The 15,615-nt window shown below is 48.5% G+C and overlaps 1 protein-coding gene across 1 annotated transcript in view; it reads right to left on the bottom strand.

Moving 5' to 3' along the window:
- Positions 1 to 5,264, bottom strand: part of SNTG2 (syntrophin, gamma 2) — a 74,437-nt gene extending 69,173 nt beyond the window's left edge. The window contains exon 1 of the mRNA XM_010848438.1: positions 5,100 to 5,264. Within this exon, the coding sequence (XP_010846740.1) occupies positions 5,100 to 5,264 (165 nt within the window). The remainder of the gene's footprint in view (positions 1 to 5,099) is intronic.
- Between the last annotated feature and the right edge of the window lie 10,351 nt (positions 5,265 to 15,615).

Below are 15,615 nucleotides of genomic sequence, written 5' to 3'. Positions count from 1 at the left end.
TAATTTCATGGCTGCAATCACCACCTGCAGTGATTTTGGAGCCCAGAAAAATAAAGTCTGACACTGTTTCCACTGTTTCCCCATCTATTTCCCATGAAGTGATGGGACCGGATGCCATGATCTTCGTTTTCTGAATGTTGAGCTTTAAGCCAACTTTTTCACTCTCCACTTTCAATTTCATCAAGAGGCTTTTTAGTTCCTCTTTCCTTTCTGCCATAAGGGTGGTGTCATCTGCATATCTGAGGTTATTGATATTTCTCCCAGCAATCTTGATTCCAGCTTGTGCTTTTTCCAGCCCACAGTTTCTCGTGATGTACTCTGCATAGAAGTTAAATAAGCAGGGTGATAATATCCAGCCTTGACATAACTCCTTTTCTTATTTGGAACCAGTCTGTTGTTCCATGTCCAGTTCTAACTGTTGCTTTCTGACCTGCATATAGGTTTCTCAAGAGACAGGTCATGTGGTCTGGTGTTCCCATCTCTTTCAGAATTTTCCACAGTTTACTGTGATCCAAACAGACAAAGGCTTTGGCATAGTCAATAAGGCAGAAATAGATATTTTCCTAGAACTCTCTTGCTTTTTCGATGATCCAGCGGATGTTGGCCATTTGGTCTCTGGTTCCTCTGCCTTTTCTAAAATCAGCTTGAATAACTGGAAGTTCACGGTTCACGTATTACTGAAGCCTGGCTTGGAGAATTTTGAGCATTACTTTACTAGCATGTGAGATGAGTGCAATTGTGCGGTAGTTTGACCATTCTTTGGCATTGCCTTTCTTTGGGACTGGAATAAAAACTTTTCCAGTCCTGTGGCCACTGCTGAGTTTTCCAAATTTGCTGGCAAATTGAGTGTAGCACTTTCACAGCATCATCTTCCAGGATTTGAAATAGCTCAACTGGAATTCCATCACCTCCACTAGCTTTGTTCGTAGTGATGCTTTCTAAGGCCCACTTGACTTCACAATCCAGGATGTCTGGCTCTAGGTGAGTGATCACACCATCGTGATTATCTGGGTTGTGAAGATCTTTTTTGTACAGTTCTTCTGTGTATTCTTGCCACCTCTTCTGTTAGGTCCATACCATTTCTGTGGGCTTGATAAAGGACAGAAAACCCAGAGATTTAACTATTCGGAGTGCCATGTTGATTGGAAGAGACAGGAATACAAATGAAATATAAAATCGCCAATTCTAGACTCTGATGTTGAATCAGCAGGTTTGAGAATCTGTGGGTTTTATAAAAGGGTAAACTCAGATTTCTCTCCCTCTTTCCTGATAAGAACATCCACCCAGAACAGATACAGTGCTTATTTTTTCAGCAGTTTCACGAACACTAATAGAGGTCTACTCCTTAATCCTGTCTTCTCAAACAGACAATAAGGAGTATAAGTGCAACCCAAGGTGTAAAGCTCAGTGCAACTGGGTCAGGTTCCAAGAGAACCAGATCCCCTCCAGTCTCACTTGTGAGCAAGTGCTCGTCACAGAGCCTGTTGGTTGTGAAGCAAGCATGAGCCTCCCACTGACAACAGAGCTCGAAATGTAAGGATCAGTCAGCAGCATTATTTCTGTTAAGAAAGCTGACCTTGGAATTGAAAGCACCAGTGTGAGCCACCCCTGCAGGAGTGGGGTGTCTGCCCTTAGACTCTGACAGGCCTTGCGGCCCCAGTGACAAGCCGACCCCTGCCTGACCTCACATGGGTGGTGTTGTTGTTCAGATGCTCAGTCGTGTCCGACTCTTTACAACCCCGAGGACTGCAGCATGCCAGGCCTCCCTGTCCTTCACCATCTTCCAGAGTTTATTCAAGTTCATGTCCATTGAGTCGGTGAGGCCATCCAACCATCTCATCCTCTGTCATCTGCTTCTCCTCCTGCCCTCGATCTTTCCCAGCATCAGTGTCTTTTCCTAAGAGTTGGTTCTGCCCATCAAGTGACCAAAGTATTGGAGCTTCAGCATCAGTCACAGATGGGGAGACGCAGTAAGTGTGTGTTGAATCCAGTGATGCGTTTTTCATCTCCTGGGACCCACACAGGGACTCAGGGTTCAGTGAGGTGTGAAATCCACACTCATTTCTGCTGCTGATCAGCTGGGGAATAATTATTCCATCTCCCTCTCCTGCAACTCAGAGTAATTTTAGATGATGGAAAATAAGTGCTCTCCATCAGGTTTCCTGTTGGAGGTTCACATTGAAACACTCAGCAATATGAACATAAGAGAATCACTGTGTCCTGACACCCCCAGAGGTGCTGCATGATCTGTAGAAATAGCCATGACTGTTGCTGGAAGTTGTCTTTTTCATTCTCCAAACACATGATAAATTCTCAGGTCAAAGTTAGTTTTATTTTTAGTTTTAGTTTTACTTTATTTGTGAAGAACACAAGTTTCAACTGTTTCTCCAATCAGTGGGATTGAATTCCAGTGGGATTCTGAGTCTGGTGTAGAGAAGGCATTCTGATCTCAGGAGCTGAACATGTTCTTCTTGGTCCAAAAACGTCCTCTGAGTCCACCTCACAATTACCCAGCCCAGATACACACGTCGATTCAAGAATATTTCACTCCTTTCCTACAAATGAGGCTTCCTCTGGAAGCAGCAGAGATCAGTAAAGATGGAGCCAGGAGGCTGACAACATAACCTCGGAAACCACCCTTTGATATACAGCAGGCAATTCCAACATCAAGCTTCAGGCACCAATAAATCACTTGAAACCATAAACATAAATTTACGAACATACACCCATTTTTCTTATGAAGGAACCAATAATTTTCATCAAGAAGGTAACCTTGGGCAGAGAATCTGACAATGAATTCTAAAAAGTATAATTTATTTTTCTTGGACAATACACAGGAATCTGTATGCAGGTCAAGAAGCAACAGTTAGAACCAGAAATGAAACAACAGATTGGTTCCAAATTGGGGAAGGAGTACATCAAGGCTGTATATTGTCACCCTGCTATTTAACTTATGTGCAGACTACATCATGAGAAATGCCGGGCTGGATGAAGCACAAGCTGGAATCAAGATTGCCGGGAGAAATATCAATAACCTCAGACATGCAGATGGCAGAAAGTGAAGAGGGATCAAAGAGCCTCTTGATGAAAGTGAAAGAGGAGAGTGAAAAAGCTAGTTTAGAACTCAACATTCAAAAAATGAAGATCATGGCATCTCGTCCCGTCACTTCATGGAAAATAGACGGGGAAACAGTGGAAACAGAAAAGCTATGACCAACCTAGACAGCATACTGAAAAGCAGAGACATTACTTTGCTGACCAAGGTCCATCTAGTCATGGCTATGGTTTTTCCAGTGGTCATGTATGGATGTGAGAGTTGGACTGTGAAGAAGGCTGAGTGCTGAAGAATTGATGCTTTTGAACTGTGGTGATGGAGAAGACTCTTGAGAGTCCCTTGGACTGCAAGGAGATCCAACCAATCCATCCTAAAGGAGATCAGTCCTGAATGTTCATTGTAAGGACTGATGCTGAAGCTGAAACTCCAATACTTTGGCCACCTGATGCGAAGAACTGACTCATGTGAAAAGACCCTGATGCTGGGAAAGATTGAAGGCAGGAGGAGAAGGGGATGACAGAGGATGAGAAGGTTGGATGGCATCACCAACTCAACGGACAAGAGTTTGAGTGGACTCTGGGAGTTGGTGGACAGGGAGACCTGGTGAGCTGCAATCCATGGGGTCGCAAAGAGTCAGACACGACTGAACTGGACAATATAGTATAGAAACGTTACCTGTTTTTACTATAACTTATCTGAAACTTTCTACTGATTTCAAATTCACCATTAAGAAAGGTGACACTTTTAAGTGGTTACAGAATCACCCTGACTGCTTCCTCCTGATCCCTCTCCACCCACGACCCATGGTCCTGAGAACACGTAGAAGATAATCAGCAAAGGGAAGGTCTTGTGCAGCTGAGCAGGAGGCCGCCCCGCCTGTTGGAGAGGGGCACTCTTGGCTCCTAGGGACTCTTCTAAGAGCTAGAGGAGGCGGCTTTGCAGGATCCATGGGGCAGGGTGGGGGGTGTCCTTGAGATGCAGAACCAGGGCCTGAGGATCCAGGGGGAGCGTCCTGTCTCCCACCCTCATTGTGAGGCTCCACCACCCTGGATGTGCAGGGGATGCCCTCAACCGAGGCCCGCAGCCAGAACGGGGGCAGGACCTGGGTGGTGGACAGCCTTGGGCTCCAGGACAGAAGGAGGAGGACGCCGTCCAGGGGGAGACATGCATGTGAGGACATGGAGGCAAGGTCATGGCGCGCCCTGATGACAGCACACTGACCACAGGACTGTGGACAGACCAGGTGGAAGCATCCTGCCCACATCATTTCTGTGGTAAAGGTTACAAGGACTCAGAAATCCCACAAACAAGGGGTCTCCAGTGCCCCTAGAAGAGCCAGCCCACCTGGGGATGGCAGACCTTGGGGTACTTCCAGAATTCTTCCAGAATGTATCCATAGCCACTTAAGCCCACTGGGAGGAAAATAGGAAACTTCAAATATAACGTGTTATATATTTAATACATCATCTGCAGTAGTCTCAAGTTAAATTTGGAGATAAAACTTGAAAAACCATTATTTCCTAATCTTTATTCAATATTCTAAAACATCCAATACATGTTTCTTACCTTTAAGAACATTTCACTTATAACTGAAGCCAAGAAGGACCAAGCTTTATGTGAAAACTCTATTTGCATCCATGGAGGCAAGGACAGGTGGACGCTGAGGAACACATGCTGTAATTTCTCTGCCTGTGGTTCCGGGCAGAAACCCTGGAGTTCTTACTCCTTCAGGAAGGAGACGAACTTGCTCATCACAGCTTTCTAGTTTCCCATGAGAATATGCTCAGTCTCATGGTGTGCTGTCTGGGGATGTTTTTAATATAAAGCTCCTCAAGGAAAATATATTAATAAAGAAATTAAGAAAGCCACCGAGAGAGGAAACAATATGAACTTGGAAAGGTACTTTGCTCTGCAGCAACGTGGGCACCTGGACAGGGCTGAGGTCCATCCGGCCATGTCCCGCAGGACCCCCGGGAGCCCCTCTCGCGGATCCTCGTGACACGGTCTAGACAAGCCCTGGGGCTGCAGACACGGAGGCACTTACGTTTGCACTGGGACCGCTGCCACTAACACAGATGACATCCTGTTTCTGAATTGTCAGTACCTCTTTCGTCAGCTTCAGGCGGACGTCATAGGCGTGGCCAGACACTTCATCGTGCAACAAGGCGATCCCAGTTTTAGTCTGAAACAGAGCAGAGGTGGGAGGCATGAGGGCAGAGAGCAGGGGCCCTGGCGAAATGCGCCTGAGTCTGAACAAAGCTGTGTGTTCACCACACACCCACACGTCTAACAAGGCTTTGATTCAGTTCAGTTCAGTCGCTCAGTCGTGTCTGACTCTTTGCGACCCCATGGACTGCAGCACACCAGGCCTCCCTGTCCATCGCCAACTCCTGGAGTCTACCCAAACTCATGTCCATTGAGTCCGTGATGCCATCCAACCATCTCATCCTCTGTCGTCCCCTTCTCCACCTGCCCTCAATCTTTCCCAGCATCAGGATCTTTTCTAAGGAGTCAGTTCTTCACATCAGGTGGCCAAAGTATTGGAGTTTCATCTTCAGCATTAGTCCTTCTAATGAATATTCAGGACTGATCTCCTTTAGGATGGACTGGTTGGATCTCCTTGCAGCCCAAGGGACTCTCAGGAGTCTCTTCCAACACCACAGTTCAACAAAATCGTGGGATTTTTAAAATATTTCTTCCTGATCAGTTTTTATAGGATTTGTACAAAACATGTTTTTAGCAAGTGAAGAATGGATGAGTCAGAAAGTCATCCCGGATAAACTAGAGAAGTTGACTCCTCCATGTGGAGTCAGACGTGCCCCAGGCTGAGCGGGGCCTGGTCAGTGGGCGGCACAGGTCACGGGAGACCACTGAACAGCCACCCCATCCCCCTGGGGCCTGCACAGAGCTTTGGCCAGCACGGCCTCGGACACAGCCTGGCACCTGGGGGAAGGGAGAGGGCAGGTAGGATGCTCGGCGAGGCCGTCGGGGTCTGGTCCACTGCCCAGGACCAGAGGACAGTCCCAGGGCCTGCAGAGCCCCAGCCAGGCCCAGGGGGCTGAGCGCCGGCCGGGGCCCTGGGGGGCTCAGCACCGACCAGGCCCCAGCAGCTGAGCGCCGGTGGGAGTGAGGCTGGACCAGAAAGAGTGGGACACACGGAGCCCGAGGGCAGGGCGGTGGACGCCGATCTGTGGTCAACACAGAGCTTTTCCTGCTGAAGGAACTGCACACTGAGAACAAAGAAACGGTAATGCGGTGTGAGTTCCTCTTACAATAACTGAGTGGGATTGAGATTCCTGCTAAAAGACCTTCACTGCAGATAAAAACAGAATATTTAATACATGTCTCGGATCAAAACAGCATTATATATCACTAACATTGCTGTATATACAGTAGATAACCAACGGAGACTGCTGTTCAGGGAACTATAACCCAGTATCTCTCAGTGATCTAGACGGGAAACCGAAGCACTTTGCTGTTTCCCTAACACACACACAACGCGTGAGGCAGCTGCTCTGGAACCTGGGGCTGCTCGGGGGGCTCAGCGGCCAAGACTCTGCCTGCAAGCGCGCGAGATGTGGGCTCCACCCCGCGTCAGGAGGGGCCTGGAGAGGGAAATGGCAGCCCACCCTAGTATTTGTGCCCGGAAGGTCCCATGGACAGAGGAGCCTGGTGGGCTACAGTTCATGGGGTCGCAAACGAGTCAGGCATGACTTAGTGACTAAATAAAAAATTTTTTAAAATACTCCAATATGAAATTTTTTCACAGGGTCAGATTCACTGGTTGTGATTCACTGAGGACTGTGTCCTCACATTCTCTACAGCGGAAAGTGAGCATCTAAAGAGAACACCAAAGCTCCTTCTCAATGAAATTAATAAACGTCTAAACCTCCACAGGCCAAAGGTGCAAGAATCACGCTCTCGGACACAAATCACAGCAGGGTCCTCCATGACCCACCTCCCAGAGTAATGCAAATAAAAGCAAAAATAAGCAAATGGGACCTGATTAAACTTAAAATGTTTTGCACAACTAAGGAAACTATAAGCAAGGTGAAAAGACAGCCTTCAGAATGGGAGAAAGTAATAGCAAATGAAGCAACTGATAAAGAACTAATCTCTAAAACATACAAGCAGCTTATGTATACCAGAACATAAACAACCCAATCAAAAAATGGGCCAAAGAACTAAACAGACATTTCTCCAAAGAAGACATACAGATGGCTAACAGACACATGAAAAGATGCTCAACATCACTCAGTATCAGAGAAATGCAAATCAAAACCACTATGAGGTACCATCTCACGCAGGTCAGAATGGCTGCGATCCAAAAGTCTACAAGCAATAAATGCTGGAGAGGGTGTGGAGAAAAGGGAACCCTCTTACACTGTTGGTGGGAATGCAAACTAGTACAGCCACTATGGAGAACAGTGTGGAGATTCCTTAAAAAACTGGAAATAGAACTGCCTTATGATCCAGCAATCCCACTGGTGGGCATACACACGGAGGAAACCAGAATTGAAAGAGACACGTGTACCCCAATGTTCATCGCAGCACTGTTTATAATAGCCAGGACATGGAAGCAACCTAGATGCCCATCAGCAGATGAATGGATAAGAAAGCTGTGGTACATATACACAATGGAGTATTACTCAGCCATTAAAAAGAATACATTTGAATCAGTTCTAATGAGGTGGATCAAACTGGAGCCTATTATTCAGAGTGAAGTAAGTCAGGAAGAAAAACACCAATACAGTATACTAACGCATATATATGGAATTTAGAAAGATGGTAATGATGATCCTGTATGTGAGGCAGCAAAAGAGACACAGATGTAAAGAGCAGACTTTTGGATTCTGTGGGAGAAGGCGAGGGTGGGATGATTTGAGAGAATAGCACTGAAACATGTATGTTACCATATGTGAAACAGATCGCCAGTCCAAGTTTGACACATGAAACAGGGCCCGCAAAGCCGGTGCTCTGGGACGACCCTGAGGGATGGGATGGGGAGGGAGGTGGGAGGGGTTTTGGGATGGGGGACACACGTACACCCGTGGCTGATTCATGTCAATGGATGGCAAAAACCACCACAATATTATAAAGTAATTAGCCTCCAATTAAATAAATAAATGAATAAGAAACCATAAAAAATTTTTTAAAAATCACAGTGGAAATAAGAATGTATTTTGAATGGATAATGAAGTTACAGCTCTTTGAAATGGTGTTTCAGAGAATATTTACATCTTTCAATGCATTTTTATTTTTAAAAAGCTGTTGAAAATTGATCTAATCTCAGGGTAGCCAAGGGCCTGTTTTTGTGAATAAAGTTTTATTGAAACAGCCACACCCACCCGGTTACTCTTGTTCATCACCGTTTTTATGCAAATATTACTACATTTGTTTTAAAAGCTGAATCCACCGTTAGAATTCTTTTACAAAGTAAACTCTAGGGCTATACAGCTTCATCAGTGAATTCCACATATTTCAAGAAAAAAAAATTCACCGTCTTTGAGGAAAAACTAAAAAGGAACACCATTTAACTTGTATAAACCCAAGCCAAGCTGGACACAAAAACCCAGCAAGGAAGTTGTAACAAAGTAAATTAACTTATCTATCACCTTCTTGAACATAAATGCAAACATCCTAAAGAAAATATTATCAAACCAGACACAGAAAAATATAAAAATGAAAACACGTCTCGAGCAATGAACAAGGAAGGGAATGTAGCTTTTCACCTGAATGTCAGTGTCATTTACTCTGCGTAACACTCACCCAACAGGGCCTAGTGAGACCCCCCAAACCTCAGGGCTCCTGGGATCTGGAGGGGCCTGCCTGGCGCCTCTCTGTGGGCCTCCTGCGGCCGCAGTCAGTCGTGGGGACGGCAGTCGAGTGGGAGTCGGCTCGGGTGGCAGGTTGGCCCCCAGCTGCTCCCACGCTGCCAGCAGCAGACCTTGGGCTGCGCCCAGGCCGCCTCCCCCTGGCCGCTCACAGCAGGCGTCCCCCGAAAGGCTGACCCGAGAGAGGAAGAGCCTGCCCAAAACTGGGGCCGCTTTTTCTGTAAGTCAGCATCGTCACTCCTGCCCAGGGCTGTGGACACACGCCCAGCCCGAGATGGAGGTGGGGCAGGACCACCCGGGCGGGAGGATGGGGCTCCTGGGAGCCCCCACACCACAGCTCAGAGCACGGAGACTCTTGCAGGATCGCAAACAAGCCTCGAAAGACACCTGACAAACGTCATTCACAACGAAGCCTTCTAATAAAAGGTACCTTCCCCGACCTTCCGGGAAACCTCTAAATGAGACTCAGAGCATCAGTGATTCTGTGTTGAACATGGAAAACTTCCTCCTGGAGGCTGAGAGAGATGCTCACTAATTTTGTGAGTCTGTAACAGAGAGGCTGGTTGCAACCTCTCAGTAAATGTCACTCTAGAAGGTGAGATGCTAGAATTCTCAGTGCCCTGCTGGGATTCACACTTCTCGGTTTACCTTTGCCCACCTTGAGGTGGGGAAAAAGACTCCTAAGGGCATAAACAATTTACAACATTAACAATATTCACAGATGATAATAATGTCCATAAATAGGACCAGAGAAACGTACAGACATCTGAGAAATTATGAACGTCTAGAAATACGGATGGATAAAAGTGAACTCTATCAGTATGACTCATGCCTTTATACAATAGAACCAGGAGAAAAAAAATTGAGAATATTTCTCCCCCTAAATCATTAGATATTCAAGAATATGCAAAACAACATGCGTACTTAAAATGAGAAAATTTAATCCTTCATTGAAAAATACCAAAGAAATACTGATTAAATAGAGAAACGCCTGTGGATGGGAAACTGTCCCCAAACTGGTCTACACAGTCTCTGTATTCCACCCAGAACGTGAATCAGTCTAGACCTTGACAGAAAGACCCTAATTAAAGGGAAAACAAGGCCAGCAGCAGCTGCAGCGCTGCCAGAAAGGAAGTGGTGGGAGGTTTGCCACTGGTTCTAACATGGATTTTTGTTCATAATTTAGTGTCTATGAAGTCAAGGAGTGCATTACAAAGGATGTTCTTTCAACATTTCGTTGGCAGCCTTACTCTTCATAGTCGAACATGAAACAGCAGGGTATGTTGGTGTTCACTGCATCTTGTCCTTGAAGGAATACAGCACTGTCGATTTATAATAATTGAAATTGTGGAGGGAAATGACACAGAGTTTGGAAAAACGACCACAAGAACACAGGAGAGCCCAGCAGGAGTCCCTCGGGTGCTGGCGGGCGTCGCTGACGGTGAGGAACAAAAAATAAACACCATCGGGACAACGATGAACTCCAAGAGGAAGCTGTAAGCTGGACCCTTACTCTATTCCAGGTGTGTTAAAGATGAATTGAAGATTTCAATAAATATATTCTTGGCTTAGGAAGGCTTTCCTAACAAGGCACAAAAAGCAAAACTACGTGGGAGAAACCGTCACACGCACTCCGGCTGAACGCTCTCCGGCCAAGCACCCGCTGAGGGTGATGCACATGGCCCCGGGCGGAGGGACGGGGGCCTGGGGAGAGGGCAGCGTTGCAGGGACCACACCTCCGGGGCTCCTGACAACGCGCGCCCACCCGCTTTCCGTAAACCTCTGAGTTCAAATGAACATCGGCATCAGCTGAAAATCCACCTGCCTCGTTGACTGAAAGCTGACAGAAAAATAAAAATGAACACGGAGCAAACTCAGAGACCATCGCGTTTGTGGGTGGCCGAGTTCTATCCACCCCGGAGGCCGAGCTATGTCCACCTCGGAGGCCGGGCTCTGTCCACCCCGGAGGGTCGAGCTCTGTCCACCTTGGAGGCCGAGCTCTGTCCACCCGACTGAGATCTGTCCACCCCGGAGGGCCAAGCTCTGTCCACCCCGGAGGGTCGAGCTCTGTCCACCTTGGAGGCCGAGCTCTGTCCACCCGACCAAGATCTGTCCACCCCGGAGGGCCAAGCTCTGTCCACCTCCGACGCCGAGCTCTGTCCACCCTGGAGGGCCGAGCTCTGTCCACCTTGGCGGCCTGGCTCTATCCACCTTGGATGGTCAAGCTCTGTCCACCTCCGAGGCCGAGCTCTGTCCACCCAGGAGGCATCGTCAGCGGAAGAGTCGAGGGGCGAGATGTCTACGCTGTCATGAGTCCTACCTCCTCGGAAATGACAGCTTCTGTCACTTCTTGTGAACTGATACTGCTATCAGGTGTGATGCCAATTTCCAAGGAAAGATCCAAATTATTTTAATTTGGGACACAAAGAAGGGAACTTTGTCTTTGAGGACACAGGGCTTCCCTGGCATCAACAGATTCACGGGATGAGTAGATCCACCCTGAGGCTGGCAACAGGGGAGAGAAACTCCACACGGAGCCCCAGGACTTCTCTGGGCCTGGGGACATAGGAGCCGCAGGGAGAGGCTGGGGCTGGTGGGGCTGGGGCCGAGCTGTGGAGGAGGAAGGGAGGAAGGAGGAGAAAGGCTGAGGCCAGGATCTCAGAGACTGGCGGGTCCGCAAACAGGCATCCTGGCCAAGCTTCAGGGACCACTGCCCCGGGGTCCCACACGTCACAGGCAGGAGGAGCAGGGTCTGGAAACTCCCTGGGAGACTCTCAGGGCAGGGAGCTTTGAGGATGACCCAGCTGGAAACAGGAGGAAGAGAAAGGATCAGCCTTCCTGGGGGCTGGAGGCAAAAGGCAGGGAGGGGGCGACGGTGGGTTCGGGGAGGCACGGGGCCCATGGGCAGCTCTGGGCTAGAGCCAGGGCCCCTGACCTCAGCTCCCCGTGACTGACACTCTCCCCCATCCATCCAGTCCAGAGCCCCGACCCAGGACAGCCTTACGGGGCTCGGCAGTGCAGGCAGCGTCCAGCCAGCTTTCCACACACGGACACGGGGGGTCTAAACACACACCCATCCTTCCACAGGGAGGAAGGAGCCCGGAGACTCAGTCACTGCCCGTGGTGGAGAGAGCCTGGAGACACAGCCTGCTGCCCACAGGGAGGAAGGTGCCCGGAGACACAGCCGCTGCCCATGGTGGAGAGAGGCAGGGCTTGTATGTTTCTATGATCCGAGGAAAACATCAGATAAACTACTCTAATCGTCGGCTTCAAAATTTGAGTCAGACTTTAATCAGCGAAACTGACCTTGTAACTACCACTCGGGTATCAGATTCACCCCCACCATCCATCCCCATGACTTTACAGCCGTCAAAGGCAACAAGCGAGATCTGTCAATAAAGACCTACTTAAGATGCATTTTTTGAAGGGAAAAAAGGTAGGACTCTTATGCTGTTGAATTATTTCTATTTCTGTAAAAATAGACTGCTATAATAAGCCCCAAAGATCAAAAGACTCAACAAAATGGAATACCATTTGAATAACTTGGATTTGACACACAAAAAGCATTTCAGTGTTATTTAAAATAGACATCTACTTCCTTAAAGTGCATTTTAAAATGAAATCCAATTGTGAGAAAAATCTTAAAAAAAAGAGACGTGTACACGCATTTAAGTCATAAAAGACATTGAAACAATCACAACAAAATTAATGAATTACCATTTATTATTACCAGATTCAGCTGTTAGTCACTCAGACACTGTTGCGGCAGTTATCAAGACAAGTCTTTATATACTATAAGCGGGGATTTATCTGACCCCAAAAGTGAGAGTGAAGACTCTCATTAGCACTAGGAGATATCGTTGCTTCCAGCAAGCAGTCTACACCAGATTCCACATGCTCTCCAGGAAGTTGCAGGTTTGCAAAGAGCAAGTGACTGTCAGGCAAACAGTCTGAATAAGGATTTCAGTCTGGAAAAAGGTAGAAACAAAATATGGGCTCATTTGGAAAGAGCAAACAGTCAGTGGGAACGGAATGCGCCCCAGGCGTCTAAATGTTCCGAGTGTGCCCGGGATCTCGTGGAGAGGACTCTGACGATAAAGCAGGCACACACTCCTCACTCTAGGTGCCGCGAGCTGTCGTTACTGAACGCAGCAGGGTTCAGCTGAACTTGAGCTGCAAGTGTCAAAACATTCATACGGCTGAGACACTCAATAACTAAGTCCCTCAGAAGACAGGTTCTCCTCTTTACTGCACTGAATTTCTTTGCATTTTAACTCACAATATTACAAAAGAAAATGGCACAAATGCCTAGTTGGGATGCTACTAAGCTTCCATGCACTGGAGAAGGAAATGGCAGCCCACTCCAGTGTTCTCGCCTGGAGAATCCCGGGGACGGGGGAGCCTGGTGGGCTGCCGTCTGTGGGGTCGCAGAGTCCGACACGACTGAAGCGACTTCGCAGCAGCAGCAAGCGTGAGTACGAGACCACCCGATGGGAGCTGCTGACCTGAGGAAGGACGGGGCTGCTCCGAGCTCTGAGGTCAAGGGCAGGCCAGCCCCTGACATCCTCCCGGGAAGGTTTTCCAGGAAGAGGCTTGGAGAAGCCGCCATCTACTTCCTCTGAAGAATCAGCCATAAGCGCATGTTTTGCCACAATAATCTATTTGTTGTCAGTTTCTTCTTCTTTTTCCAATCTGGTAGTGGAAACTTACTGATTCACTCTGTGAGAATGTAGTTACAACGAGATGAAGCCATCTTGCTTAAATTCCTAACAGAAACAAGTAATGCACAGATATCCTCACAGTAAGATGGGAACAGGCCCTTTGTAAAGATTTTGGCCACTGGATCGATCCTGAGGGACTGGATACTTCTGTAAAGATGGTAACATGGCTCCAAAGATACGGTAGAAACTCTGACGGACACCGAGCACAGACCGTGACCACTGACCCCGTCGGTCCTTAGACACGGGGAGGACACGCCCACGGCCGCAGGTCCCACTTGGACAGCAAGCGTCAGCATGGGCTCCAAGACTCTTACAGAGACTGATCTGACCGAGGCTTTTAAAATGCCAAAGAAGGGGGAGGTGAAGGAGAGAGGGGGGCGGCCTCGGCAGGAGCGGGGTCACCACCCGGAACAGCGGGGACTCGCCAGCACGCTGTCCTCGTCCACTTCTGGGAGACACTGACTATCGGCGACCTTTTCAAGGTTACAATGTCTCTCCAGCCTTCTTTTGGTAAATTATATATTAATAAAACAAGTTCACCACCTCTCTCTCTACCCCCTGCCTCTCGCACCAGCCTGTTCTCTGTGAGTGTGGCTTCGGTTTTATTTATTTTTTTGATCACACATGTAAGCGAGATCTCACGGTAAATACTTTCTCTGGCGACTCATCTCGCTGCTGCTGCTAAGTTGCTTCAGTCGTGTCCGACTCTGTGTGACCCCATAGATGGCAGCCCACCAGGCTCCCCCGTCCCTGGGATTCTCCAGGCAAGAACACTGGAGTGGGTTGCCATTTCCTTCTCCAATGCATGAAAGTGAAAAGTGAAAGTGAAGTCGATCAGTTGTGTCCGACTCTTAGCGACCCCATGGACTGCAGACCACCAGGCTCCTCCATCCATGGGATTTCCCAGGCAAGACTACTGGAGCGGGCTGCCATTTCCTTTTCCACATCTTGCTGCACAAGGTGCTAAATGAAGGCACGCTTTCCTGGTGAGTATTTTTGTTAGCATACACGATGCCAGTTCTTCACTCTCCACACGAGGCAGCTACTCGTCCTGGCAAGAGCTGGACAGAGTCCCGGCCGCAGAGGCCGCGCAGCAGGAAACACCATCAGGTCCTTCGCTGGAAGAGCCTGCTGACCCCTGCCCTCAAGAGCCGTCTCTAATGCAGACTACACACTGCCCTTCCCACATCTGCAGCTACTCTGCACCACCTCCCAGCTCATGCACCAGCTCCCGAGAGCACTTGTTGGGTCCAGTCAAGAAGCAGAGGTCGTGGAGCAGAGACGTGGCCACACCTGGAGCTGGGCGGGCACAGTGATGAGGGGTCTTGGGGAACCACTGAGCCCACAGGCCCCAGAGCATCTTCGTCACCCAAGCTTCTGGACACCGTGGGTCACTGTGCTGTCCGGCAAGAGGGATGGTCACTGGGGTCGGGCCTGTCAGCCTAAGAGCACGTACCATGGACCAGCCCTTTGCGTGGCCATCAGATCGGGGACATGACCCATGCTGTGAACATTCTCATGATAACTTTCTACCTACCTGAGGCATAAATTCATATTTTACACTTTAACAAAACAGTGTGTTTAACAAAAAATTAAAGCCTTTTAATCTCCATGTTTCAAAACAAAGACTCAGCACCATCTATTTGCACATTCTGACTGCAGAGAATTGCTTTAAAAATAGATTCACCATCATCCAGACGTGCACCCCACATGCCCAGGCAAGTTACTGGATTTCAAGCACCTCTCCTTGTTCAAATGGAGAAGAACATTCCAGGAGCAAGACCGTCCACCCCCCACTGGAGGGGGGCCACAGGGAGGCTCCAAGCTTCACCTCGCCTTCCTGAGTCAAGGCCGTCCACCCCCACTGGAGGGGCCACAGGGAGGCTCCAAGCTTCACCTCGCCTTCCTGAGTCCAAGCAGGCAGACAAGGTGGACCAGCCAGGCGCCCAGCTGAGCAACAGGCCAGACACCCGAGGTCAGGAAAACAACTCAGGTCACTGGAGGC

The sequence above is a fragment of the Bison bison genome, unplaced genomic scaffold, assembly GCF_000754665.1.
Source record: "Bison bison bison isolate TAMUID 2011002044 unplaced genomic scaffold, Bison_UMD1.0 scf7180017864266, whole genome shotgun sequence".
In the NCBI taxonomy this organism is placed as follows: Eukaryota; Metazoa; Chordata; class Mammalia; order Artiodactyla; family Bovidae; genus Bison; species Bison bison.
Note: the sequence above shows the minus strand (reverse complement) of the source record. Positions and strands in the feature narration are given on the sequence as shown.